Source organism: Acinonyx jubatus, chromosome D1 (assembly GCF_027475565.1).
Source record: "Acinonyx jubatus isolate Ajub_Pintada_27869175 chromosome D1, VMU_Ajub_asm_v1.0, whole genome shotgun sequence".
Taxonomy (NCBI): domain Eukaryota; kingdom Metazoa; phylum Chordata; class Mammalia; order Carnivora; family Felidae; genus Acinonyx; species Acinonyx jubatus.
The window spans coordinates 6262940-6290776 of NC_069390.1; the positions used below are offsets into that span (position 1 = coordinate 6262940).

The 27837-nt window shown below is 49.3% G+C and overlaps 1 protein-coding gene across 2 annotated transcripts in view; it reads right to left on the reverse strand.

The window, feature by feature from the left end:
- Positions 1-653: 653 nt before the first annotated feature.
- PACS1 (phosphofurin acidic cluster sorting protein 1) overlaps positions 654-27837 on the reverse strand; it is a 151735-nt gene continuing 124551 nt past the window's right edge. For both annotated transcript variants that reach the window (XM_027045846.2, XM_027045847.2), the window contains exons 5-24: positions 25511-25655; positions 25141-25232; positions 24964-25044; positions 21760-21819; positions 20614-20774; positions 20149-20242; positions 15635-15715; positions 14109-14224; positions 13796-13931; positions 12444-12548; positions 11609-11715; positions 10750-10904; positions 10504-10614; positions 9627-9729; positions 8881-8923; positions 6669-6711; positions 6275-6410; positions 3598-3824; positions 2265-2384; positions 654-2111 (exon numbers count right to left, since the gene is read on the reverse strand). In XM_027045846.2, coding sequence (XP_026901647.1) covers positions 1996-2111; positions 2265-2384; positions 3598-3824; positions 6275-6410; positions 6669-6711; positions 8881-8923; positions 9627-9729; positions 10504-10614; positions 10750-10904; positions 11609-11715; positions 12444-12548; positions 13796-13931; positions 14109-14224; positions 15635-15715; positions 20149-20242; positions 20614-20774; positions 21760-21819; positions 24964-25044; positions 25141-25232; positions 25511-25655 — 2232 coding nt within the window. In that variant the 3' untranslated portion in view covers positions 654-1995. The remainder of the gene's footprint in view (positions 2112-2264; positions 2385-3597; positions 3825-6274; positions 6411-6668; positions 6712-8880; positions 8924-9626; positions 9730-10503; positions 10615-10749; positions 10905-11608; positions 11716-12443; positions 12549-13795; positions 13932-14108; positions 14225-15634; positions 15716-20148; positions 20243-20613; positions 20775-21759; positions 21820-24963; positions 25045-25140; positions 25233-25510; positions 25656-27837) is intronic.

A 27837-nucleotide genomic window follows, 5' to 3' on the forward strand; every position in this document is an offset into this window, starting at 1 on the left:
GACCACAGGGCTTGGGGAACCAGTGACAGCCCATCCTACCCGGTCATACACTCCTCTGTGGCTGTGTCCTGCAGGGCAAGGATGCCAAGTCCCAATCTCTGGGCACTTCACCACGAGAGGAAGGTTGGTGTGCAGGCCTCTCTCCTGGGAATGTGCAAAGAACCAGGCACCCAGAGAGCAGGGGCTGTGACTGTGTTCCATCTCTAAGTTAATGGCAGGCAGGAAAGCCAACCTAATGACAGACCCCAGCTCCACCCTCTCCCCCTAGGCCTCAGACTTCACCAGCATCCAAAAACTATGGCAGGACATCAGCCTAGTAGACAGAAAGAACCCAAGTTCTAATTATCAATCAGAAGACAGAAACTGCCCTTGACATGTCACTGTCTTGGGAAGTGGGATTTGGGGATGGTGAGTCCCAGAGAAAAAAGGTTATTTTGGTGTGAGAAGAGTGTTATTTCTGTTTCTGACCTCTGCTTGCCTCATACCGGGAAAGACAGCTTCATGCCTGTTTCTATAATTAAGGAAATGAGAATGAGCTTTTTCCAGCCATTTGAGAGGAGTTGATTTTGAGAGGAGTCGGCTGTGTTGTGCAGAGGGGAGAGGGTCGGATAGATCCTGCATCACAGTGAGAGGCATAGAAGCCCAAGCCTTGCTAGTTGGTAAGAAATCACCAGTTTATTGAATGAAAAACCCAACATCCACTCAGTCCCCCAAACCCCACCCCTCTCCGGCCCCAAGAGAGCAGCTCAGCCCAGGAGATGCTCTGGACAGCAGGGCTGAGCAGGGGTATAAGGGCTGGAGGAGTTTGGGGAGGTATGGAGAATGAGAAAAACACTTTTCAAAATGAAGTTCTGTGCAAAAACTTCTAGAAGGGGTGAGGGCAACGGTAAAGCTGTGGAGATGCTGGGGTGGTGGACAGAGGGCTGCGGCTGGGATGGCGGCCCTGCGTGCTCAGCTTCTCCTGAGAAGGCTGATGGTCGAGGCTGAGGAGTTGGCTCAGACCCCCATGGCAAGAGGGAGGGTTTGGAGCCTGCTGGAGAGAGACCTGGCTGGGAAGGTGGGCTCTCTGTCCAGGTGGGAGGTGGGGAAGAACACACTAGGGAATGGGACACAAATGGACATGGTGGGCGCGGGGAGATGTAGGGTCACAGACAATATGCCGGTGGGGGTCTGCCTCCCATCTGTCCCAGTCTGGAGTTCAGGAAGAGGCAGGCTGTGCTGGAGGGCAGGGGGTGGGAGGCAGAGGGAGGAGAGTCATCAACAAGGGGGAGCCACAAGGACAGCGACTGGTGCCCAAGCAAGTCACATGGAACCACCAAGAGACTGGCTGTGCAGAGAACCAAAGAAACACTCAAGGATGCTCGTGACATCTAGGGGGGACCTGGGGGTCAGTGAGGAAGTCGTGCATGGGGGAGACCAGGAAGGCCCCTCCACCCCAGAAATACATGGCATCACCACAGAAATGCGGTTCTGGGGGTGAGGGAGGGGTGGGGCTGCTCCTGTGATTGTGGAGGGGAGGGGGTCCCTTGGGCTCAGGGTGCCCCTCCTATCCCACACTAGGAGAACCCACCGGAGTGGGAAGTGGCCCTGGGCCCCACTTGAGGGGGGGGCAGGTTGGGCAGCTGGCAGAGGGATGGGGAGGGCTGGATTCCCTGCTGTGGGCCAGGGTTCCAGGTTTCCTATTTCCAGGAAGGAACTGGTGCCATGTGGGGAGACTGGAAGTCGGTGAAGGGAGGCCCAGAGGACTCAATTCCAGGGATGGGTGCCAAAAGGCAAAATCGACACGCCCCGGCCCGGAATGGGAGGGAGAGGACTGAGCAGGAGGGAGGGGAGCAGTGTCCCCACTGGCAGTGTCCTTCAGGACTGGGCAAGAGAGATACAGGCCTCAGGGCCAGGAAAGGGGACGCTGGACCCAGGCCTGCTGGCCTCCCCCTGCCCGCAGGCGGTGAGGCTGGTGGCAGTGCCAGGAGGGAGAGTGGCCAGGAGATAGTGCCCTCAGGTGGCCTTGCTGCCACTGAATAGTCCCACTGGAAAGTGCTTGACATGGGTGGGCCACTGGGCCGCCAGCTGGAAGAACTTGATGTCACTCCACTCGACTCCGTCGATGGACACTGGGGTGACAGGGGAAGGAGGGGGTGACCAGGGCTGCTAAGGCCACCTCCCCAGGGTCCCTCGGGGAGGGCCATCGCCTCCCTCCCCGCAGAGTCCCCTGCCCCTCTTCTTCCCGCCCTGCCCAGCACCCCTCCTCCCGTGTCTCCCCGTACCTCTCAGCATGGTCTGCTGCTGCTTGGCAGAGCAGATGAGGCGGCTGATGCCCTCGATGACCTGGCTCTTGGAATCTACCTCCTTTTCTCGAGGTTTCTTGCTCAGGAAGATAGTGGGAACTGGAAAGCAAGCAGAACCACCTCTGTCACAACCCTTGGAAAAGTATTCACCCCCTCCCCTCTCTCAGCCCCACCGGCCCCTCTTCCTGTGTGTGTGTGGTGGGGGAGATGATCTGCTGATGGACATCCTCTCTCCCCAGCTCTGGGTAGGCAGGCAGCACGTACCAGGATCTTTGAGTCCTGCCCCCTCCCAGCATAGGCCTCTCCTTGAGCTTCAGTATCATCAACTGTGTAACGAGGACCTGGGGCCAGTTGGGTCTCTGAGGTCCCTTCCAGCTTGGGTGTTCTAGGTAGCCTGTAGGGCAAGGAGCCTGTGCCCTTGGGCTCCTGCCTACTCACTCGCACCCACGTAGGGCTGAGTCTGCTGCGGCTAGGAGGAGGGAGGCCACACCAGAGTGTCTGCACCATCTCTGTTCTAGGGATGTCGGGGCAGCAAGGAGAACACATAGAGCTGTCAGGCCTGCCCTTGTTGCTCTGGCTTTTGGCCTGGCACAGTCCCCTGCTTGCCCTCAAGAGGAACTCTGTGGAACAGAGGCACGAACGGAAAGGGGCCCAGCTGCTTTGGGAATGCTCTGAGGAGGAAGGGTCCAGCGATTAGAGAAAGCCCCTGACAGCTGGGCGATGCGTGGGGCTGGGAGGGCCCATGGGTCACCTGGCAGACTTGTCTGCTATGGCAGGTGCACAGCCAAATCAGCAGAACAGACGGCAGCAAGCTCTGCCCTAGCCCTGGCCTGGTTGTGGGGATTCCTGCCTCATACTCTCAGAGCATAGGACCCAGGCCACCCCCAACTCTACCTCTAGTGACTTAAGTGCCCCATCTTATCCAAAATGGGCTGTACTCCTCTTAATTCTTAAACAACAAATATTCTGCTTCATGGGGACACAGTGATGTCCTCCTCTGTCACATGGTCCATCCCTGAGGGTAGTGGCTGGAAAGGCTCCCTACATTATGGCAGCACTAACTGCCTTGGCCCCTAAGGTGCTGATGTTCAGCAGGTAGGGACCAACTGCTCACTGGGAACATCCATTTCCTTTGTTAAAGAAGGAACGACCTTGTCTCGCAGGTGATGCAGGTCCCCGGGCTGGACCCCATGATATATGTGCTCTTCACCTTCATCCAAAGATCTCCCAGAAGCAGATTCTGTCCCAGGCCCTGAGAGGAGATGGGGAACCCCGGTGGCCCTGACTGTCCCTGGCCTCAGATGTCACTTACCTTTCTTGTTCTTCTCTTTGGTGACCACAGTCATTGCCATGGTACCGGAAAGCTGGGCCTCCCCACCATGGGGCAGGCGGGAAACCTGCACTGAGCGGAAGACGCTCTTGAGGGTGTTCTTGGAACTGGCGTCCCTCTTGTCACCTTCCCTTCTCCGCTCACCAGGGTGGCCCAGCCAGTAGTCCACCTGGAGGCCAATCACGTCCCCATATGGGCTGTTGGGGCTCCTGAGGAAGGGGAACAGTAATGGAGAGTAGGCTCTGCCTTCAGTTCCCAACTACATGGCCAGGTTGGAGGGCCCGGGGGAGACTGCCAGGCTCTGGGAGGGGTGAGAGGAGGCGGCAGATTAAACGGCTCTGGGTTCCCTCCAGTCTCATGGAATTGGTTCGTGTGGGAAGGGCGAGACAGGCTGATCGGAGGACAAAGCCAGGAACAGATAAAGACCTGAGACACTGTGAGGGAGCCAAATACAAAGTCACAGGGCGATAAGGGAAGCAGAGAGGAAAGGAGCTTTAGGAAGAAAGCCTGCACGCATACATACACACACTCATATGCACACACATACACCCCCCCAGCAAGCACGTATGCACACATATACATACACATGCACACATATGTACACACCCAACAAGCAGAGCCCAGGCAAAACCCAGCCAAGGGCTGGAGAGATTAAGTGGGGCAGAGACAGAAACACCTTGGCCAGCTCCACAGCAGCCCCAGGAGGGAGAGCTGATGGTTGCTGACCTGCGGCTTTCTCTTATTTATGGCACTTCTAGCTCAGGGATAATTTTAGCTCCGAGGGGAAAAAGGGCTGATGTTTTCTTGAAAGGAGGCGTCAGACACAATAGGTACACAGGCTACAAAAGTCATCTGACATTTCTTTCTGCCTACTTTCAGTGGTTCCATTAAAAACCAGCTTAAATGGGATAGAAAAGGAGGTCGAAGTTAAGGGCTGGTCCCCAGACCCTCAGGAAGCCTGGAACCATGAGGCATTACCGGCTGTGTGGGACTTCCTCCTTTCCTGCACCGTCCCTTCCATAAACCAGTAGAGACCACATGATGGGAAGTGAAAAGGGGAGGAGAGGGTGAGGGACGATGAGGGTTGGGATCCGAGGTGCAATGCAGGCTTCTCGCCATCTAAGAACATTCATGTTCTTCAGGGACCATGACCCTGTCATTGGTGTTTCTGGGACAACCACGGGCTAGTGCCTCCCCTCTCTGCTGCTGAGGACCATTCCCAGGAGAAACACAAAGAGGTAAGGCAGAAAAAGGGAAACAGGGAGGAAGAAGGTGCAGGAGCCCATTTCTGTTCCTGACTCACACCTGCCCTTTTCTCACCTCCCAGCCTGCTCCCTCAAGCCCCCTGCAGGAGCATTCTGCTCCACACTCCGTCTGTCATCTCCTCCTGTTCTCAGGCCTGGCATGAGAGGTGCCTTCTGAGAGGCCACCCTGACTGCCTGATCTAAACTATGGGTACTCGAGATCCTAAAGAAATTCCTTCTCCTTTCAGAACCATCCCCCTACTATTTTTTCATAGCACTTACTGCAACCTACACAATTTGAAAGTTTTTGCTGCTCTGGCATTGCCAGGACCCAGAAGCCTGAGCTCCGGGACTAGGATGAGCCTTTCTTATTTGCTGCTACAGCTCCAGTGCCTCAAACGGGCACTCTGCTGACAGACAGACTGAATGCATGAGAGAAGGCAATAATACCTCCCATGTGCCAGGTACCAAACCATACAGGTTCTTATTTAAGCCTCACAAACTGTGACATGGCTATTTCACTCTACTTACAAAGATGAAAATGAAGCTTAGTAACTTGTCCAAATGACAGATTCTTTGCTTGACCAAACTTTAGAAACTTTAGTCTGGCTCCCAAACTTTTTCCTAGGCTCATTTGTGTACATCTTTGTAAAATCCAGTTAGCAAGAACCCTGCTAAGACAGTTGGCAAGAGCCCCCACCCTCCCTGTCTGATCACCTGGGATACCTGCTCAGGTTCCTTGTCCGCCACCACCCCCAGAAGATGTCTGACACCCTGACCTGTCTTCAGCAAGAATCTCCCGACCCCTAATGTTTCTTCTTAGTCATTTTCCATCCACACCTGCTCCCTGGGTAGAAATCCCCACTTGTTTCGGTTGTGTTGGAGTTGAGCCACCGCCCCCGCAAAATCCATGGCAGTGCTCCCTACACCTATCTCAATGGTCACACCTTGATGTGGTCTCTCTCACTGAGCCTTAGAAAGTGTCGTTGAGTAGTTAGTTCTTTACCAAAAGCTAATGTAGCGGACCTAACACAGAACCATGACTCGAACCCAGGTGTGCAGGACTCCCATGCCCACACTCTTTCCCCCTCGCTGGACAGTCCCCCAGCAAGACTCCTGTACGGCACTTTACAGGTTACAGAAGGTCTCTCTGTCATTTGTCTCATTCAATTCTTTTACCTGGGAGACAGGGAAGAGAGTATCCTCCATCGTTCAGGGCTGTTCCACTTGCCCGGCTAGTGACCGAAGTCTCTGAATTCGAACTCCAACGTCCTTGCCACTAACCTGCCTTCTACACTCAGTATAACATCACTGTTATACAATGCTGCAGGCGGGGGTGAGGGGGCAGTTAGTACGGTTCCTGGGCCCTGAGGGAGAGGGTCGGTGGGAAGGAGAGGTATGGGCAAGAGCCTTACCCCACAACGGCGAGGGCACTGCTCATGGATGGGGACGAAGGAGGAGTGGCTGTGGTATCTCGGCTCAGGCCTGAGCTGGAAGGCGGTGATGTGGAGGGCACAGTAAGGCTGACCACAGGTGAGTCATCCCCATCACCTGTCAGGGGGACAAGCACAGGGGGACAGCCAAGGGGTCAAGGTACCCCTCTGTCTCAGCTGTAGCTGAGCTTTTAACACCTCCCCACCACCCCCTGCCGCCGCTTCACCCAGGAAGTGAAGGTGGCCACAGTTTTCCTGCTCAAATTCTGACTTAACCTTAGGAGCCCCCAAATCTTCACCTTCTGGCCTGCTGGACTAGAGATGAGCCTAGAAGGCATCACCTCACTTCACAGAAGCAAAAGAATCCCAGCCTCACCTGCAGTAGAGGGAGAATCTTCAACCAGACCCACCTTCACCACCTGAGAGAAAGAAGAGATACCGCATTAAGTCCTCTCACTAAAGCTGGACACATTTTGACCCAGTTGGAAGCAGGTGTTTGGACACAACAGCCATTACTATATATTATTTGATCAGAGGCTTTTAAAATCTTTGCAAATCCAGAGCAGCCCAGATCTGTAAGATACGTATAAAAGCCCAGTTCCAAACAGTGATGTGGGGGCACATGAGGCCTTGTGGCTCATCTCTAGGGAGGGCAAAAAGCCACCTTGAAGGCAGGAACCATTTCAGTATTCTGATCTCATTTCTTCTAAGATCACGTGGGTAGGAGGCCATTTTCCCATGTCAGAGAAGTAAAGAACGGCTCTGAGAAAGCTTAGTAAGACAGGGTGTTGCAGGGGAGGAGCTCTCTGAAAGCCTGCCTGTTGCACCAAGCAGGGGAACATGCTGATGTGCTGATACCAGCTTCCTCCTTTCCAGATCTGTTGGAATCTGGGACAATATGGATAAGGAGGTGATCCCAGGCACCTTCCTGCCCCTTTCCTGCCTCAAGGAAGTGGTATTAATTTCAGCTTCCCAAAGGATTTTAGATTTCTCATAGAGAATTCTGGGAAGGACAGAGGGGGCCCTCCAGTGGCCAGCAAAGGGCACAGCTAGAAACAGACTAAATGTTACCGCTGTGACTTGAAGTGACAGGTGAATTCCTGTGAAGTAGCAGGCCAAGGGCCTAGCACCCGGCAGAGGTGCAGCAGAGCTGAGAGGTCACAGAAGCTGCACCCTGGGGACCGACAGGGAGTGGAGATAACGTGCAAATGGTCCCATCATGGCTACTTAGAACACAGTGCTGCTATTCACTGAAGTTTGTCCCAAATTCTCTATGCATCCTTATTTTAGTTCTCGGAAAGTAACATACCGACACTCTGAACTTCCTGGACACAACTCCCTTGCTCCCCTGGCATTATATGAGGCTGCCAGTTCCTTTGTTGGTTTAAATTTTAAATTTTTAATATTTCTCTCTTGTCTGTGAGGCCAGAGTGTGCAGCAACCCATAGCTCCACAAAGATGTGTATCAAACCATCAGCTTAGGCTACAGGCTGTGGTCTGGAGCCTCCAACATGGCAATGGAAGTAGCCCCAGTGGCTAACAGGAACTGAGTGGATCATTCAGACAGTAGGCTTTAGCAAGGCACAAGAAAGGGCAACCGAATTTCTCCAGGCTCAGGGATCTCCCATGATCACTCAAGACATCCAGAGTCTGGGACGAGCAAAGAATAAGCCCTTCATCTGCTTATGTCCCCCTACCCAAAGCTAGGAGAGTACAGGAAAAGATACAAGCTGACTTGGAAGTGAAATTCAATTGTCTCATACATGGAAATCTGAATTTTCAGCCACGCTTTTGTGGAGTGCTTTGGCCCCACAGGGTGTCAGCTCTGTCACCTCTGGGGTCCCTTTCTTGGTTGGTCTCTGCCTTATGGCCGAGCTACTGCCAAATGAAACAAAGGCCAGTGCCACCTGACATCAGGGATATTTGAGACATTTCCCTTTTATTTTCAAAATCAATGAACTCATCTAGAGATTCTCCTTTGACTAAATAGGAAGGGAAAGGAGGGATCCTTCTTTTCAGTGGTACATTTGACCCTGAAGACAGAAATACCTACTTCTTGGACTTCTCTTCAGAATATCATCTATCATTATTTCATTTCTGAGGCAGCCTTCTTTTCCCTGGAGACTACAGAACCTATGCTCTGGATGTCCCTCCCTAGGCCAAGGCACCAGGTTCTGGGCTTGGTGTAATAAATATGAGGATACTAGTGATGATCTGGGGTAGCCCATGATTCAGGAAAAGAGGATACTGAAAGGAACAGCTCAGTACATGTTCCAGCCCAGGGTTTCTCCACTTTGGCATTATTGACATTGGGGCCAGATTAATCTGTTTGGCGGGGCTGGGGAGCTGTCTGGTGCACTGTAGGAAGTTTAGCGGCATCCCTGGTCTCTACCCACTGGATGCCACTAGCACCCCAACTTCCAGCTGTGACAGCCAAAAATGTCTCCAGGCATGGCCAGATGTCCCCTCGGGGCAGAATCACCTCTGGATGAGAACTACTGTCTAGATGAATCTTTTATTTGTGTATGTGTATGTGGGGAGGCCAGGAGAATGGATGGGGTACAGAGGAGTGGGGAGTCAGTACTCACGCCAATGAAGGGGATAAACTTCTGATAGGAGTCTTCATCAGGGCTGTTGGGAGAGAAAGAAAAGCTTTATAGTTAGTGGGTGATACTGCATGGAGAGCTGGGGATACAAACTTTTGATATTTAAAAAAAATTTTTTTTTCAACGTTTATTCATTTTTGAGAGACAGAGAGAAACAGAATACAAGCCGGGGAGGGGCAGAGAGAGAGAGAGGGAGGGAGGGAGGGAGAAAGAGAATCTGAAGCAGGCTCCAGGCTGTGAGCTCTCAGCACAGAGCCTGATGTGGGGCTCGAACCCACGAACCGTGAAATCCTGACCTGAACCGAAGTCAGATGCTTAACTGACTGAGCCACCCAGGTGCCCCAGCTTTTGATATTTTACTGTGGCTTCAAGGGAGTCCAGACACTACATGACACTTTCCATCATGTCTCAGGATGGCAGAGGAGCCACAGATAGAGGCAAAAGTTCTGATCCTGCATACTTCACCACCTGCTCCCATGTGCGGATTTCAGCCCCTAGGATGGGCTTCTCTTATGCTAAGGGGGCATCTATTTGGGTGGGGAGGCCCAGGACAAGGATGGCGGGGCCTGGATGGAAGGCGGTAAAAACATTGCCTCTCATATTCTCTTGAGTTGCTACAAAGAGAAACAGGTGGGGAGAAGGAAAATACAGAAAAGCAAAGAAAACTCAAGATTTAGCTAGCCCACCCACCCTAGCAGTTTCAAGAAATCCCCTGAAGTGAAACTTACAACTTATGCCTGCAGGTCAGCATGGCTTCAGCTACGGGGAGCTGGTGTGTGACACCTGCCCCACTGACATACTGCATGACCCGCCCGACCACGTCCAGTTGCTCTGCAGAAAAGACAAGAGATAACTGCCGGTTTATTTCAGCAGGCAAACCTGAAAACCTTCTGAGGGATCCCCTTGTTGAGACCCATCAGAAGACCCTCGGAGTTGAGGGAGAGAAAGGGTTCTAAAGATCCTCTGGTTTTGAATATAAGGAACGAAGAACCGAAGCGCTGTTCGCTCCCTTCCGATCTCTGTTTGCAGTTCCTCAAAGCTCCGCTCTCCTCCAGGCTAATCGTGCTCACGCTTCTATTTTGTTCATACCAATCTTGTAACCTAGAGGGACTCCTCCACTCTACCAATCTGTGCCTATCACTTCCTTCAAGGTCTGGCGACACATTTGCTACTCCTCAGCCTTGCAGAACTCAAGCTCACTCTAAGCGCTGCCACTTTTACTCTGTATTTCAGAGAAAAGACGTGGTCAGCACAGTGTTATTAGCTTATAAACAGATTGCTTAGTAACTCTTCTCTGTTTCTTATGCTTGATTTCTACAACTAGAAAAGTCCTCCTCATCACCTCCTCATGGCCCTCCTTATTTCTAGATGCATAGGAGCACAGCAAACAGCAGAGCTTAAAAATGTCCAGAGTGAAGCGGGACTGCACATAATGGGCCTCCTCCTACTAAATACTTACTGCGAAAATAAACATGCAAAGGGATTGGGAGTGGTAGAACCATAGGGAGGAAGAAAAGTAAGCTCTCTTGGCCCCTCCTTTGGCCAAGACTGGCCCTCCATGAACCAGGTGGCATTTTGCCTCAATCCCTCATAAACGGCCATTACCTGACACTGGGGGCTCCGAGCGACTGAAGAGGTCTCTCCAGCCAGAATCAAGGAAGTTACTGCTGTATCTACTGTCGACTGAGCCCAAGTATTTGGCCACAGGGTGAGAACCTAGGAGATGGAAACCAGAGAAGGTAAAGTGGTTAAGGGACAAAATACAGCCTGGCCTTTGAGCTCCCTAACTGTCCCTTCTTAGGGCCCAGCTCCAACATGCTGCTTCAGGAGTGAAATCTACTCCATTTTTACCGAGGGGAATGATGAGAAAGCGCATGTAGCCAAGCCAGTCGGAGGTCTTGCTGGCCAGCGACTTGACAAAGAACCGGAGGATGGAGCTCAGGTAACTCTGGCCTCCCACTGCTGCCACCTTCACCGGCCTCGGCATGGAGGAGTTGCAGTTGCAGCTGGGGAGCAAGGGAAGAGTCACAACCACATTTAGGGGGTTCACCAGCATCCTACTCGGACAAAGGCCCCAAGCTTTGACTTCACTTGATTCCACAACCCACAGAGGGAAAATAAGCCAATAAACAAAATAATACACAGAGAGGCAATGAACTACAGTGCTTTTGCAATAAGGAGAGAAACCTAGGATCAGAGAGGCAGGTAACTGTCTAGAAGGAAGAAAGAATTAGCTTAGGCTAATGGGAGACAATCTGGCAGTGCTGCCAGGGGTCAGCGGTGGGCGTGAGCCCAGATGCCTGGAGGACCTGCGGTTCTCATTCCCATTGGCGGGGACTCTGGGCCCCTCTGGGGAGGTCCTGACTCTGGATGCCAAGTATCGTGGCACAGTTAGAGGGATGAGAGTAAAAGGCCTTTGTAAAACCCTGGTTTTCTCCCTGGTCTTCTTCGTCCTGGGTTTAAGGAGAAGATGTGGCAGGTCAAGAGTACAAGTTGGGAGGCAGGGAGAGCAGGAGAATGACCTTTTCACACCCTGACCTCTGGGGCCAGCAGGGACAACAGAGCACCGTGGCCCGCCACTGTAAACCACACGGCGACTGAGGAGTTTGGGGCTGGTGAGGCAGGGCACTCCTGTCACTGCTTAGAAGTCAGGGTGGGAGGATGAAGTCAGAGGGAGCCCCAAAGGGCAGGAGACAAGCAGAGCCCTTACTAGCGCTGAATACGGGTGAGCAAGGCAGACAGCACGGCCTGGACCTCCACGGTGGAGCAGGTACACACGACAGGCTTCCGTTGGTCCTGGAGCAGCTCTGCCACGTACTGGGGGGCAGGGAGGGAAAGGGCAGGGACACAGGTGAGTCCACGCAGCAAGAACGCAGCTCCCCCACAGGCACCAAGGAGCAGGCTAGGCCCAGCTTGAGTGGCGGGGCCTGTCCTCTGTCCTTGAGATCAAAGCCGGGCAAAGGTCAGGTCTCTGGCTGCCAGTGAAGAGAAGGTGGGGCTAGACCCCATATAGACATGCTAACCAGGAAATGTGGGAAGGTTAAGGAATCTTTAGATTCTCATGTTGCCTCTGTAGCGTATGTTCCGGGTGTCGGGGCCACTAGGAAAGAGGGATTCTGGCGCCAGGATCTACCCGGGGGGCAGGGGGCAGCGGTGACTGGGGGCCAGAGGGTATTGCTCTGCCTCTTCTGAATTGCCTTCCTGGGAACTAGGGCAACCTCTGGCATTTTATAGCACTTTGTACCTTTCAAGATACCTGTATTCTGTTATGCTGACAGAAAAACCACACACGACCACCCTGGAAGGAAGGCAGGACCAGTAATACTATCACTTTTCTACAGATGAGGAAGCTGAGGTACAAAAAGTTAGTGACGTGAGGTCCCACAGGCCGGAAAATGACAGAACTGGGACAGGAGCCTGGAACTACAGGCTGAGTTCAGGGAAGAGGGGCCTGAGACATGGGGATCATTTTCCTGTTTCTCCACGTCCTGCCTCTTGCTCCCCAGAACCTCTCCTCCCCAGCCCTGTCATCTTTAGTGCTTTACCTGGCCCTGCCAGTCCGCAGTGTTGACAAGGATGACATTTTCTGGGAGAGCTGCATCTGATACCAGGATCTGATTCAGTTGGTCATATACAACCTTTCTTGGAATCTGCAGGGACAAATGTGCCTGTCAGGTAGTCCCCAGGGAGCGTGAGGGGCGAGCAGGGTGCACTAGGGTAGAGAATCTCTGGGGCAGGGGTATTCAGGGAGAATACAGGGAGACACTGGGAATTTCTGGAGGAGACCCAGTATCCCACTGGCCAGAGCAAAATGGAAAGGACAAGGATAAAGAGTAAGCAGAGAGTCCTCAGAGAACACACTCAGACACCAGGAACAAAGCCCCAGCAGTAGTCCTGACGGAGGAGGGGGAGGGCAGACTAAGCTAGAAACACGGTCAGCATGCCCTGAAGGGTAACGATGCAGCCGAAGTACCAGGAGAGGAGGAGGGCGGTAACAGTTACCAGGTGCTCACAGAAACGAAATTGAGGGCAATGGGGAGAGAACCAAGGAGAGCGGCAGTGGGTACTGTGTGGGGAGCCCCACTGTCACAGGGAACAAAAGGTACTTCAGGAACAGTGATTAGCAAGGAGGACGACACCTGACACCTCGCCCCAGGCACAGGCTATTCTGGTCTCCAGTTCATTTTCAGCTATGCAATAGCGGCAAACTCAGGAAGCCACGTTGACACAAACTTTTCTCTTGGTGCTATTTATCAGGTAAGCGAACAGGCTTGCTGTTAGCTCTGGAGGAAGTGTAGTTGTGTGAGGTGCCAGTTTAGAAAGGTTCCTTCCCCAAGCCCCGATACCACTGGCCTTCAGAAAGAGAAAATAATTCCTGAGGTCTGGTTTCTTCTGCTTCTATTCCAGCCTACTCTTGGGTCTTTTAATCAAAATATTTTAATATTGTTGATTTGCCAGCTTGAAATCACATTAACCGGCCCATAGTAGTACGAAGGGTAATCTGAGTCCAGGTGGGTGATGTCCAATGAGATACTGACGGTTGCTGTCCTCTAGAATAACTGATTCACCACACAATCTCTAGACTGAGGTCTGATGGAGGCAGAACAAATCAGGTGTGGAACTGCCACTTGGGGGTGATGGCAGGCTGTGACAATGCTGGCATTTCCTGCTCCCTCCTCCGCTCCCTGCAGATCAGCACCGAAGCCGATTCCGCACTAGTAGTAAGTAACACATATGTTAGACTTCTCTGATTTAGATCTGTCTTCAAGACTTTTATTCAGAGCATTCCACAGTATTCCCTCTTTTCTCTCTACCTAACCGCCCAAGGAAGATGACAGAACAGAAGCCAAGGTCTAGGGATGCTCAGAGGGCCCTGGCCTTGAGAGGGAGGGGGTACCTGCGTGCTGTGGCCCAAGTCGGGGGACCTCTCACTGTCGGAGCTGTTGGTTCTCTCACTCAGGGGCTTGGAGAGCTGCCGCTCCTTCAGGGGTGTGCTCCGCTTCTGCCGGGGCGTGTGTACCCCATCCACTTTGCTGCCAGAGATGTGGAAAGGAGGTAGTGAAATAGCCCCCGTGACCCCAAAGCCATTATCAGCCACCCTTCCCCCGCCCATGAGCCTATGCTAACTATGGTCACAAGCCTCACACCATCTGCTTGGTTTCCTTAATTCTACCCTCCCTGTTATAGGATTTTCTTCCAATCTCGAGTACCTGGGAGAAGCAGAACCTTGGAGATCTGTTTTGCTGGACTTCATGGGAGTTTTGACCTTCTCTGGCACAACCAGACTTGTGCTCATATCTCCAAACATGTCCTGGTCAGTCATTTCCTGCCAGGGAGGAAAGGAAACAGCGAGGGTTACTTCCCCCTCAGTGACCACCCAGGAGCCTGGAGAGTCTCACAACGAGGGTCAGTCTCTCGCTCTCTTTTCCTAGAAGCATATGGTTCTGCACCTATCTCTCCAATGAGGAAGTTTACTGTTTAATTTAATGCAGTGTACCCACTCTGCTGGGTACTGTCTCTTGCCACTCGATCTGTCCTCTGCATTTATGAACTATTATTTGTCAACACACAAACCTGGGCTGATGATCTGGCTTCTTTAGGTGGGGAGGAGAATTTTAATCGTGACATGACATGATTAGAATTTCTTTTTCTTTCCTTCCTTCCCTTCCTCCTTTCCTCCCTCCCTCTCCCCCTCCCCTCTCTGTTTCTTGGAATTTCATTTTGAAATGACCACTGCAGTATAGACCACAGTCGGGCAAGAGTGGAAGCTGGGTTTTCAGATTATTGGTGAACTATAAAGTGCAAGTGTATAGTAAGCTTTAAATTAACCTTGCATCAAGTCTAATGTTTGGTTATTCACCGGATCTTTGATGTAGCATTATTTACTATAGGAAACAGAAGCCTAAGATAATTCTTCCCTGGACTCCATCAACTACCAGGTCTCACTGTGAGGCTAATGCATAGTACACCCCCGAGTGATACCTGGTAAAGTTCTCTGCTCCCTCCCACCCACGGTGTCCAGCCTCCGGTCCCACTGGAAGAACTTCAGTCTATTCTGAGAGGCCCAGCTCAGATGTCCCCCTCCAGTCAGAATCACTTGTCCTTCCCTGAGCCTCCACAGAACCTCAGGTGTGCATAGCTTGGCTCTCCTCCTGGAGGGTGGTGTCTTGATGGCAGAGGCCTTGGTGTTCTCACCTTCACATCTTTAGTGCTTAGCACATGTAGTTACCCAGTAAGTATGTGTGGAGCCAGTGTATAAATTGGGCACTCCAAGCGATACATTCCATTTCTCTAGGGCTTGGCTCGCCCTCCTGGGCAGCTCCAGTCTCTTAGGGGAAGGACTTGACCAATAATCACTTGGAGATTTAACGTGTAGGCTGCCTGCTCACACTAAAAGCAACTCTGGAGGAAGGGATGGCTTTTCAGGGGAAGATACTGGTTGTCATCTCGCAGAAGTAAATAAGGATGACAGATAGTGAGAAATTATCCAAATTAGCATTTAATCAGATCTAATAAAAGAGCAGAATGGGGACATTTCTGGTTTGCTAATTTGGGGAATGACCTGGTCTCCAGGGTAGGTTATATTCCATGGGTAAGGATTCCAGGAGAAAGAGAACACAGAACATTCACAAGTCCACAGATGTAGGCAAAATTCCCAGGGAGGTCTTGAAGGTCTTTTGGCTTTATTTCTAAAGGCACAAAAACTAAGTTACACAGGAGACTGAGCTGCACATACCAGAGTGTCTGTTTCAGTCAAGCTGTCATCTTGATTTTTAATCCAAGCAGATTTGACTTTTTCTAGAGCAGCCAATTCCATCTGCAAAAATTAGAATAATTAGTCATCACCATCCAAATAACTACCATTCTAACTGGTTCTCTTGGTCCCTCAGAAGCTTAAAATGCTTCCACTTAATTTGAAGATCTCATCAAAATCTTTGGAATTTCCATCTTCTAAGAAGTGTGTTTGGTGAAAACTAAGTGTCAGAAGGATCAGCTAGTCTGTCATCATTAAATCAGTAGCACAGTGGAACTCAGAGCCCAGCAACTCTCATCTCTCGGACTCTCACAAGATGTCACAGGGAAGAGAAGATCAGCGTTTAGATGACTTTGTATGGGCCCCGCAAGGCCTCTAACTCTGGGGACAGTAAATGCCCTCGGAGGACATCCGGGGCCTCTTCTGCTTCTCAGAAGTTGCTGGGAAGGAAAATCTTACAGTTCAGGTCTTTGACTTTGAGACTAAAGACATCCATGGTAGCCAAATTTATTTTGCTTGGTAGAAACATCTACAGACCCCTCAAGATAAATGAATATACTAAGCAAAACACACCCAATGCTACGCCATTTAGGTGTGAATTAATTCTCCCTCTGTCCCCAACTCTTATTAGCGTTTTTCATAAACATTAAAAATTTACTTTGTAAATAACTGACACATAGAACTATATTTTTCGTATTTGCTAACATTGTTTCTGGCTGTGCAGATGTCTACGTAAAAGTCACAAGAGTTTGAGCGTTGTTGTGGGTCTTAGATGTAGGGAAGGTACTGGCCTTAGTGAATGTTTTTGGAAACCAGAGAGTTAGGAAAGATCAAAGATATCCTACCTTCTCCCAATCACTCAAATTCCTTCCTCTGAGTAAATTAAATAGTACTGAGAAACACTGGGCTTATAAATTCAAGGGGGTACTTGGAAAACTAATGAACAACTATAGCAAATGTAGGCCCTGTGTCATATTCTATCTACACCATATGGTTTCTCTACCTCAGCCCTGCTGACATTTTGGCCAGATCCTTCTTTGTTGTGGGGGATGTGTCCTGTGCATAGCAGGATGTTAAACAGCATCCCTGGCCTCTACCCACTAAGTGCCAGCAGCAGCACCCCCAACCCCTCAAGTTGTGACAATCAAAACTGTCTCTGGTCATTGCCAGCGCCAAATGTTCCTTGAGAAGGAGGCAAAAACCACCCCTGGTTGGGAGGCACTGCTCTAAACCATCTGCAAGACTAACCAACATACTTTAACTAGACCTTGTGACCCCAAATCTTGAGATGGTTTGGCTCAGAACCAAACATAATAGTTTGCCTCAGATTGCAAGCTAGTTCATTACATTGTCTATATGAAGAACCAATGTTAACAGAGTCCAGAATCATGGGAAAGTCCTGGTTAGATTTAAGACTTAAGATGATTTCACTCAGTTTTGGATTTCAGTATCACAAATGAATTAAACACATTTAAAGAGAATGAACTGGGGCAATAACACCATTCTGCTGAAGGGTTTTAAAGTAGCATGTCAAGCCCTGGGACAAGTACAGAATTGTTTCCATGGTGAAGCTGCAACAACCTTCACTTGGCCTGGGGTTAAAGGGAACCTGCTGGCTATTCACGGACTCTTCTAGATGTTCCAAGCAGTCCCACTAGGAGCAAACTCCCAATTCTCCAAATTTCTGTTTTTGCTCCTATAAATATGAAGGGCTTTTCTCACCCCAGAACCCTGGAACACAGCCATGCAGCAGCTGTGTCTAATTGGGTAGACTGGAGGCAGATGCTACCAGTCCAAAGTACTGTGCCCATGGGGCAATGCTGGTGCTACAGGGAGGGTACATGCTCCTGTGAGGGGGGCAGAGTGGGGTAGTATTTAGGCTCTCATTTGTATGAAGTACTAGTCTCTAACACCGCTATTTACAGTGCAATGGAAATAGCAACTTTTAGCAGCAGGAAGTCTCGGCTGAAAGGCTGTATCTCTCGACCTCCCTGACTGAAGCACTGTCAGGGTCTATTGTTATTAGCCTGGAAAACCAAATTCTGCTGCTACTGCGTACTCAAGTCCTGGGAAAGCTAACAACTGTAATAATTTGTATCAGCAGAAATTCCTTCTGGTTTTAGTGATACACTGAATCCTCTGAAACTGGGGAACAAAAAAGAATATTAAGAAAAACAAATAACAATGCTAGGAAATCAGAAAGAGAGGATAAAAGTTGGGCAGCATGTGCATACCTGCCTATATATGCGTAATCTCAGTATTTTTTTTCCTACTATATTTGGAGCTTCCCTGTAAAAGCATGGCCTTGCTATGTGTTTCCCCAAGTGCCCTTCATACTAAAGGATCCCAGAGCTCTACATCCACATGAAGACATATGGAGCTCTTCAAAACAGAAATATCACAGAGAATCAGCAAAGCAAGTTTGAAATCTGGCCAACAGAGCCAGAGTTTGAAGGACTCACTAAAAAGACATCGACATTCTAACAATTTCAGGAGACCAGAACCGAAATGGTTCTGAGACTATAACAAGAACAGCAACAGCAGCCTCCGTTTACTGCTTTTACTGCATATTTCCCATGTGGTAGGCCAACACATCTATCCAGCGAGCACATGCCACAGGATTTACCTGCATTCTCCCATGGTATCTTCACACTGCCCCACAAGGCATGTGCCTTTTGCAGGTACTCTGTAGACGAGGAAACCAAGGCCTGGCAACTGCCCCAGATCACACAGTCAGTGGAATGATGGAGTCAAGATTCAAACTCAGAGGTCTGACTCCAGAACACATGCTCTCAACTTCAGTCCCCCCCCTGCCCAGAGAAAAGTTCTGCTTAGATAAGGGCCCTTAGGCCATCATATCGTAAAGACTGATCTCAGTTGACTTTTGAGCTAACTGGGCTGCTATGCTAACTCTAAGGCACCTGAGGCTCAGAGGATCAGTGGTTCTTCTCTCTAAACTGTGTTAGCCATACAACTGGGACTGAAGTAGAACTTACAGACAAGTTCTATCAACCAAGAAACACCTTCATTAGTATAAAATAATGTATTGATGGGATAACAACAATCCCTACCATTTATTGAGAATTCATTATATGTTAGGTGTTATGCTTAGTTTTTGGGGGCATTATCTCAGTTAATAATTGCATTTTGTTACAGTATTCCTTGTTCCGCATTCCTAGGACACTATGAAATAGTTCTCCTTTGGCCAGGTGCCGGTTTTCTCTCTAGAAAGGTCATCCCTTGTATTTATATTTGAGATGGAATCTGGCTGTAGTGGCCAATGATCTGTCCATGTGGACACTGACCATTCAGGAGGGCCGTTTAGAAAGCCCATGAGAGAGAGCAGCTACAAGCCACAGAAATAGTAAGGTGAGGCCTCCTCAGCTCCAGATCAGAGTGCAAGGTCTTCAAATGGCATGCCAGAGGCTTCTCGTGGAGGGATTCTCCTTGTGGGCTGCAGTTTTCCACCCCACATTTCTTCAGTAATGCCACCTGCTGCCACTGTTCTAGGGCCAGACAGTGCCGGCTGTGCCTCCGCTGGGAAGAGGGATGAGGTGGGAGACAGCCCCACCTGGTGGCAGCAAGCAGTAAGGCAGCCCAAGAGCTGACCCATGAGCTGCCACAGGGTCTGCAGACACCTGGGACGGATGGCAGCCCTTCCACAGACACAGTACTTTTCAGGGGATGGAGTACCTCACATATCATTTCTTCACAATTAATACCTATTCACAAGGTGAGTTTTGTATGCCCTCTGTTGAAGTGGAGCGAACAGAACTTAAAGGATTCAGTTTCTTAGATCTAAAGAAAAGACACTGGGCTTGCAACAGCACACCGTAAACGACACTAAAATCATGCACAACATCTTCCCTTTAGCTGTAAATGAGAACAGCTTCGTAGGGCCTGAGGTAGATACAGCATCAACCCAGGCTCCAACCCCTGATCCACTGCTAGGGGAGCCTTCCCAAGTAGGAACAGAGCATGGTCCAGGGTGATGCTGGCCTCCCGTGGTGCTACAGCAGACAGAAACTTTTTCCTTTCGGTCATCAGGCAAAATGGAAATCTACCCGCTAAATTCCTAATTCTTTGAGGGCACTGCCCCCCTCTAGGAATAAAGCCTATGTAAGTGGGCTTCCTGCCTCTTTACGTTCTTTACCTAGGCTGGAAAGCAGAACTGCTTAACATTGGCAGGATGCCACACTCCCAGCTACCATGTTACAGATGTCGAGAGAGAAATCTGAGGCGCTGTGTGTTCTGGGAAGGAAGGCTCCAAGTCGTGGTAGGAACTGACCAAAAAAGAACACCCAAACAGCCACAGCAATGCCCACAAAGAACCAAGCTCCCAGCTAGGACTCTGATGAGGACACCCAAGGTCGACACAAGATAAGACTGCTCTTCTAAGGTCACAAAACGAGCCAAGAGCAGAGTGCTCAGAGTGTTAAGCCCCAACACTCCCCTGGTCCCTCTCCCCAACCCCCATATCCGTCGGTCTTGCTCACAGGGCTGGTGGTGTCTTTGCTGAGGCTACCCTTGCTGTTGAGGCTGCCAATCTCCGTCTGTGAGCTGGACTGCGACATCCCCTCAAAGAAGGGCCTGTGGCAAAGAAGCACAGCCAGGGTCAGTGGCCACCGGGGCCCGGAGCAGCAGCCTGTGGAAGGTTGGGTAGCGATGCGGTGTTCAAGAAAGATCAACAACCCGGGCTTGAAGGATGCCCGCTGAGGAAGGACACAGCAGAGTGGACAAGGAGGGCCTGGACCAAAGGACTTCAGGAAAGTCCTATCAGGACTTTTGCCAGCTAGAGGCAAAAACAGTGATCCTTCTCCAGACAGCTGGAGGTTCAACAGGGTGAGGAGCCAAACTCCCTGGTAATGGAGGGGAAGTGAGGGAGGGGGCCTAGGAGACTGTGCTGGCTTAGGAAGGAGATACGCAGGGAGACAATTCGATAGAAGAGGTTTGGGCCTCACTTGAGCTTGGGCTTTGGAGTGCTAAGGATGCTCTCCGTTTCTTCCATTTCAGGGCCACTGTCGCTGGGATTGTACATCTCCAGACTATCATACAGTTCATCCAAGTCCTCTTCCACCTCTCGTATCTGCTCTCGGGATACGTGTTCCAGCCCAAAGCCTACCTGTGGGGGACAAAAAGCTTTGAGTTTGGGGTTACCTCTATTAACAACTATGGTAGATGCATAACTCTTTCCTCCTGGACAGGTACCAACTGGCCTCCTTAACTAGTTGTCCTTAAGGGGCAATGCCACAGCTTCGCATGCATCGGGGTAAACTTAGTGTCCTTTCTGTGATCTACTCCTGAGAGCAGGGATGTGGTGAGGCCACCTTTCCCTCTCAGTGCCTCCCTACCCCTCCACACTATGGGCCTGGCATGAGAAGAAAAGTACAAGTGCTAATGTACTTCTGCCAAAGCACGGGCACAAGAAAACCCAGAGGACTGTGACTCTGTGCAGGCCGGTTTTATTTTCCAGGAGCCCACAGAAGGACAAAGACACCTCAAGACAATTTTCTTCCCCATCTCTTTCCAGTCCATTCAGAAGACAAGCCTGTGAAAACTGGCACCAGGCCGGTCAGAGCCCAGGGAGGACACGGCATCTCTCGTTTTTATTTTAAGCTTATTTATTTATTTTGAGAGAGAGAGTGCAAGCATAAGTGGGGGAGGGGCAGATAGAGAATCCCGAGCAGGCTCCTACACTGACAGTGCAGAGCCCAACGTGGGGCTCAATCCCACAAACTAGAGCTGATCACCGAGGACGCCCCTACCTCACAGGCTGTTGCTCACAATGTTCCCTGTCCAATAGGAGGGAAAATTCAACAACAACAACTAGATTTGTTACTGGCACCCCATAGCAGAGGCGTGGTATTAAACAACAGTTGAGTATAACCATGCTACCCTTGCTTCCAGGTACCGTGAAACTTTGGGTGCTACATGGAAAGCTTTCCTTTCTCTTTTCAAGTAGCTTAAAGCCCTTCTTTAGCTATGTTCTCACTTGGGGGTCCTGCAATCCTGACTCCTAGTGGCAGGGAAGAGCACACCCTAGGAACGACGGTGAAACTCAGGGGATTCTTCTACTCACCATCAACCTCGGGAGTAAGGGGTCGTACCTCATCTGAAACTTTAAACCGCTTCAGGAGGGCCACAAACTTCTGTTTGATGTTAGGTTGCTGTAGGGACAAATTGCACAATAATTCTCAAACAATACCCATTTGTGGACTGATCAAGTGAAGTCAACAGAGTGATCCAGAGCCCGCTTTTGTAAAGAGCTGTGGGAGGACACGAAGACGGGAAGACAGTTTCTCCCCTCTGGCACATAAAACCCACCAGGGAAGCAGGCATGAGCATTTAACGCTGGGGCAGTTCCCAGGGCTGTGGGCATAGATGGAAGGAGGGCTCATCTCTCCCTAGGGCCCTCCACCACCCACACATCTCCAGCTCATCCATTTCTCCAGTCCTTCAGATCCACGGTGCTGCTTAGTGATTTCCACCTGCATATACAGGCACCTCAAACCCAGCATTTCCAAGAATTCATCACCTTCTCCCTGTGTTCCTATCCAGGGTACCATTATCCCTCACTGATTGTAGTCTGAACCTCGAGTCTCTCCCCTCCCCTTTCTCCTCACAGCCGAGTGTTCACTAACTCCTATGCTCTTTTTCATCTGTAACACCACTGCTTTCCTCCAGGCCTTTTTGTCCCCACAATTCTGTGGGATCACCGCAATGGCCTTTGACCGACACTCCCCCAACCCTCACGCTCCCGGCCAGTTTCCAGTCTTGTTCTCTCCAGAGTCCATAGTGATTATCACAAATGCAAATCTAATGTTACTCTCCCCAAATTAGAGGTCTTCACTGGTCCCCAGTGCCCAGGGAACGAGCTGCAGCATCGGGCCCATGTGTGTCTGAAGGCTGCTCTGCCGGTCTCTAGCCTCACATCACCAACCAACACCCCACACCAGCATTCAAGTGGAAACTGCTTATAGTTCTGTAAGGAATGGCATGCTATGTACCCCTCTGGGCCTTTACACACAGTACCTTCTGCCCTGACTAAACATTCTCCCCCAATCCACTTGGCGAATCTCTGTTTATCCTTAGAAACCCATCTCTCTGCATCCGGTCTGTGAAGCTCTCTTGGCACTTCTGCTCAGAGTCGGTCACTTTCCCCTTAGTGCCATCGCTGTCCCTTACACCAAACTCTATCTTCTAGCCCCTACTCTACTATGCCACGGCCACTTGTTTAGATGTCGTTTGTGTCTAGACACTGTGACCTCCTTGATGGTATGGACGAGCCCTTTCTTATCTCAGTGTCTCAAACTCCAGGCACAGTGATGAGCTTGGGGTCTTAAGTACTTCCTGACTGAATGATAGACTTGCCATCTGGGGACGGAAGAGACTAACTTGCAAGTAAGGCTGAGCCAGGCCTTCAAGAAAAAGCAGGGGCTCCAAAGGTAGAAAGGGCATCCACAGTAGAGAAAAAACAAACAAACAGCAAGTCAATTAGTGTGTCTAGAACAAAGTATTCTTGGTAGGGAGAGAAGAATGCATGTGTACAAAAGGAGACAGAAACTAAAGAACTGTTACTAAGTTTCTGGTAATCTGACTGACTGGAAAGTGCCTGGAGCTAAAAAAAATAAAATAAAAAAAAATAAAAACAACCTTTGAGGTAGAGGCTATTAATAGGAGCACTGAACTCTGGTCATATAACAGGGTAAAGCTGGTTCATAGGAGACCACAGGGAGAGGGATTTATAAAGCTCCAGGAGGCTCCTATGGGAAGAAAGTAGGACCTCTCTTTGGTTACAGAGCAGGAAAAAGAAAAACTTAACAGAAGGAGGTACAACACAGAGTGATCCTCCAGTCTCTTCCCATTGTGAGTACAACGATACAAGATGTCTAAGGCTCTGGGGACATGCCTTGTCCAGGTCATTTTGGAGTGCCAATCAAGGATTAGATACCTGAGGACAATGAAGCAGTTCTTACACTCTCTAGTCATTATTCAACGGGGGAAATCAAGACCATAGTCTTGAGAATTTACATTTAAGCCCAATGATACCTCAGGAGGCATGGAGACGACAGTGTTGTTTCATGGTGAATGCCAGGTTTAGATACAACACATCTGGAAGGTCTGGCCTACATTTAGTTCATTCCTGAAGGTGATAGGAATCTCTGTTCTTGGGGTCCCTAGGCTAGCTCTGTACTAGAGAATCAGGATGTGTCAGGAAAAATGAAACTGAGTTTCTAGCACTTTGACTCTCCCACACTTTAGCACAGGAACTCCAGAATCAGTCAAAGTTAACTTAGACCAAGAAACAGACTCTTAACTATAGCTATAGAACAAACTGCTGGTTACCAGTGGGAAGGTGGGTGGGGGATGGCTGAAATAGGTGAAGGGGATTAAGAGTACACTTATCATGATGAACTCTGTAATTTAGAGAATTGTTGAATTACCATGCTGTACACCTGAAACTAATATAACAGTATGTTAACTATACTGGAAATTAAATTAAATTAAAAAAAAAAACAACTACCAAGGTTAACCTAGAAATCCAGGTATTAAGTGTCTCAGTCCAGGACTCTTAATTTCACCAAAATAGTGACTCTTGAGGAATCTTATGTAGGAGACACAATTCAAAGGCATTTGGCCTCTAAGGTTATGGATCCATTAAGGATCCAAATATATCCAATGTATATATATCCAGTGTGTGTGTGTGTGTGTATATGTGTGTGTGTGTGTGTGTGTGTGTGAGAGAGAGAGAGAGAGAGAGAGAGAGAATATCTGTATCTATATGTCTGTATCTCTCCAACTATATCCAATGGAATTAGACCTTACCAATTGCTTACAGTTCTAAGCACTAGCTTATTATTTCTGGGTTAAAATGATTAAAAATTTGATACCCCTAGAGAAGACTGGGTCTGTCTATGTGGTAGGCAGGACGTAATTTGAAGTAACCTCCTTGAGAGGGAACATGGGGTGTCTGAGGTGTTCTGCTTCTCGATAAAGCATTTTCTGCTCTAAAGTCTAAAACAGGGTTTCTCAACCTATTTTCTATCCTGACATAACCTGAAAAATATAACACACTCCCATAAGTAACACTGCTTCTCTACAACAGTGACTTTTAATTAGGTAGTGGTGGGGGTGGGGTGGGGTTGGGGGTGGGGGAGGAGGAGGAGGAGATAGAGGGGTATACCAGAACCTTCAGGGAATGGCCATGTGCAGATTTTTAAAAAGACTCCAGGAGGTTTCAATATACCACTCTCATCCTACCTCCAAATGGAAAATCTCAGGTAAACATTCCCCAGGCCTTCGAGGCTCACCCTTGTGATGGCAGAGGTTGAGGTTAGTTTCCTCCGGGTCTTCTTTACTTTCCGTAGATCCTCATCTTCATAAAACAGGTCCTAAGTGGGGAAAGGCATGGAATGAAGTTAGGAAACCCCAGGAGGGTCTGGAATTATTTCTCGAGACACTACATGTGAGGGGCTGTGGAAAGTTACCTGCCCGTGCAATGGATCATCACTGCCTTCCTGTTCTGATGAGAAACTCTCCTCCTCTTCCTCAGAATAATTGTCAATATCAGGAGAACGATCTGGAAAGAGACACCTTAGTAAGACAACCTTGAAGTGTGAAGATCTGGCCTAAGAGAATTTGGTTGGCTGGAATCAGGGCTCTCGTCAGGCGGAAATAGGTCTGGGGGAGAGGCGAGGGCCACAGCCATGGTAAGCCATGTTTTATTTTGAAGGATCTCTAAACTTCTCTTTCACAAGAACATTTTAGGCCCCATCAAGTTCAGCTTTCCCAGGATGGGGAACAGGTGATGGGCTTGTTCTTGACCCACAGGGCCTCCAGATACCACATACATCTTACCAGACAGCTTGGATTTGATTCCTTCATGGTCAATGGGCTGGCTGGACAGAGAGTAGATCTTTATTTCTGCCACAGGCACAGAGACATCCTTCACGTTACTGTGCAGGCCAAGCACCAGAGCGCCTTCATTAGGGTGCTGCATCACCTGAGAGCACAGGGCAGTAATGCAAATGCCTTACTAGGGGAGGTGAGTTGTCCATTTTGATAAATCCAAATGGATGTGCAAGCCGATGGGAATGACATTCTGCTAATACATTTTCTTTCTCACTATCTTTCAAATCCAGGCCTACTTTTCTCCCATTGCCTTCAAACTCTTACTTGAAAATTATCTCCAGAAGTGCCAGGCACTGGTCAGGCCTTTGTGCTTAAAAGAAAATCGAGGCTCGAGCCTGAAAATGATGGCTAATCTCTGGGATTACATTTTAGTTTTAGTCCTTGACAGAGAACTAGTTCTCCAGGCTGGGGCCGGCCTGCAGATGGTGATCACCTGTGTCTGGCAATGGGAAAAACGATCTATAGTACCTGAGAAAACACAGGTGGGGAAATATGGCATCCATAATACTTCACTCCCCATAGTCCCTCATACTGATTCAAAACCTGAAGAGGAAAGATAGATGGGCTGCCACGATCTCATATATTCTATTTATTAAGGTCACAGAAACTTTCCTATTTAATGTACTAAAGCACAGACATAAGTTTTTTTTTTTTTAAGTTTATTTATTTATTTTGAGAGAGAGAAAGAGTGAGTGAGCAGGGGAGGGGCAGAGAGAGAGAGAGAGAGAGAGAGAGAAAGAATCCCAAGCAGGCTTCATACCATCAGTACAGAGCCTGCTGTGGGGCTCGAACTCATGAACTGTGAGATCATGATCTGAGCTGAAACCAAGGGCTGGGCGTTTAACTGACGGAGTCACCCAGACGCCCCCAGACCTAAGTTTTAAAACTGACTGTGGGCCAGCTACACAGGAGCTGGGAGCATGGCAGCCGCAGAGCTCTGCACAGGGGGAAGACCTCTCCATGCCAGCCATGCAGGGTGTTTCATGAGAATGGAAGAATGGGAGGCCACTAGATCCTGACGTCATGCACGTCATCAACTATTTCCAAACAGCAGGATTTGAGGAGCAAACTAGTGCTTTCTGGAAACAGGAAATTGATGAAAATCCCTGCTACTGATGACAAGAAATGATGTACTGATAGGACTTCAGTTTTTAAAAGGGGGGCCTGCTCTCAAAATCTACCAGTATCGGGGTGCCTGGGTGGCTCAGTCGGTTGAGCGTCCGACTTCGGCTCAGGTCATGATCTCGCAGTCCATGAGTTCAAGCCCCGCGTCGGGCTCTGTGCTGACAGCTCAGAGCCTGGAGCCTGATTCAGATTCTGTGTCTTCTCTCTCTGACCCTCCCCCATTAATGCTCTGTCTCTCTCTCTCTCAAAAATAAATAAACGTTAAAAAAAAAATAAACAAAAAAATAAACAAGAAAATCTACCAGTATCATGTAAAACCTCTGCTGACAAAGCATTTAAAGAACACTCTTCATAGTACAAACTGGGGTCTTAGACCTCAAGAAACATACTGACATAATTTAGTTTCATGTGATAAAACTTAAAAAAAATATTTGTTTATTTTTTAGATAGAGCGTGAGTGGGGTGGAGGGACAGAGAGAGAGAGAGAGAGAGAGCAAGAATCTCAAACAGGCTCCATGCTCAGTGAGGAGACTGATGCGGGCCTTGATCCCACGACCCCGGGATCTGACCTGAGCCAAAATCAAGAGTTGGACGCTCAACTGACTGAGCCACCCAGGCACCCCTCATGTGATGAAACTTTGTAAACAGAATACATACATGTGTAGATGTGAAGAATTTCAGTCAAATGAAATGTCTTGGGCGAACTAGGCAATCCATCAGCTGACCTGAATTCAACCAGGAGGAACAAGGATAACTTGCGGACAGGATGGTTTTCCTTGTGGAGCTTGTCAAAGAGAGTCATCTTTGACATGACTGGACCTCCCTCGCCACTAAAGGGATTTTCTTCACAGACTGCTTTTCCAAAATCTTTGAAAAAGGATTGACGTGAATGATCTTTTGTTTCAGATGTAGGGAGATTAAAAACAAGAAAACTTGGAAAAGGGGAAAAAGAGAGACTGCTGTCTCCCTTGAATTCCTCTTCTTCTTAGAGCTTGTATTATTTGGATGGAATTGTTGACACTACTTTTTATAGAGGCTCCTCCACTTGACCTTATTAAGGTGTTTTTTTTTTTTAAAGTTCTTTTTAACATTTATTTATTTTTGAGAGACAGAGAGAGACAGAGCAGGAATGGGGGAGGGTCAGAGAC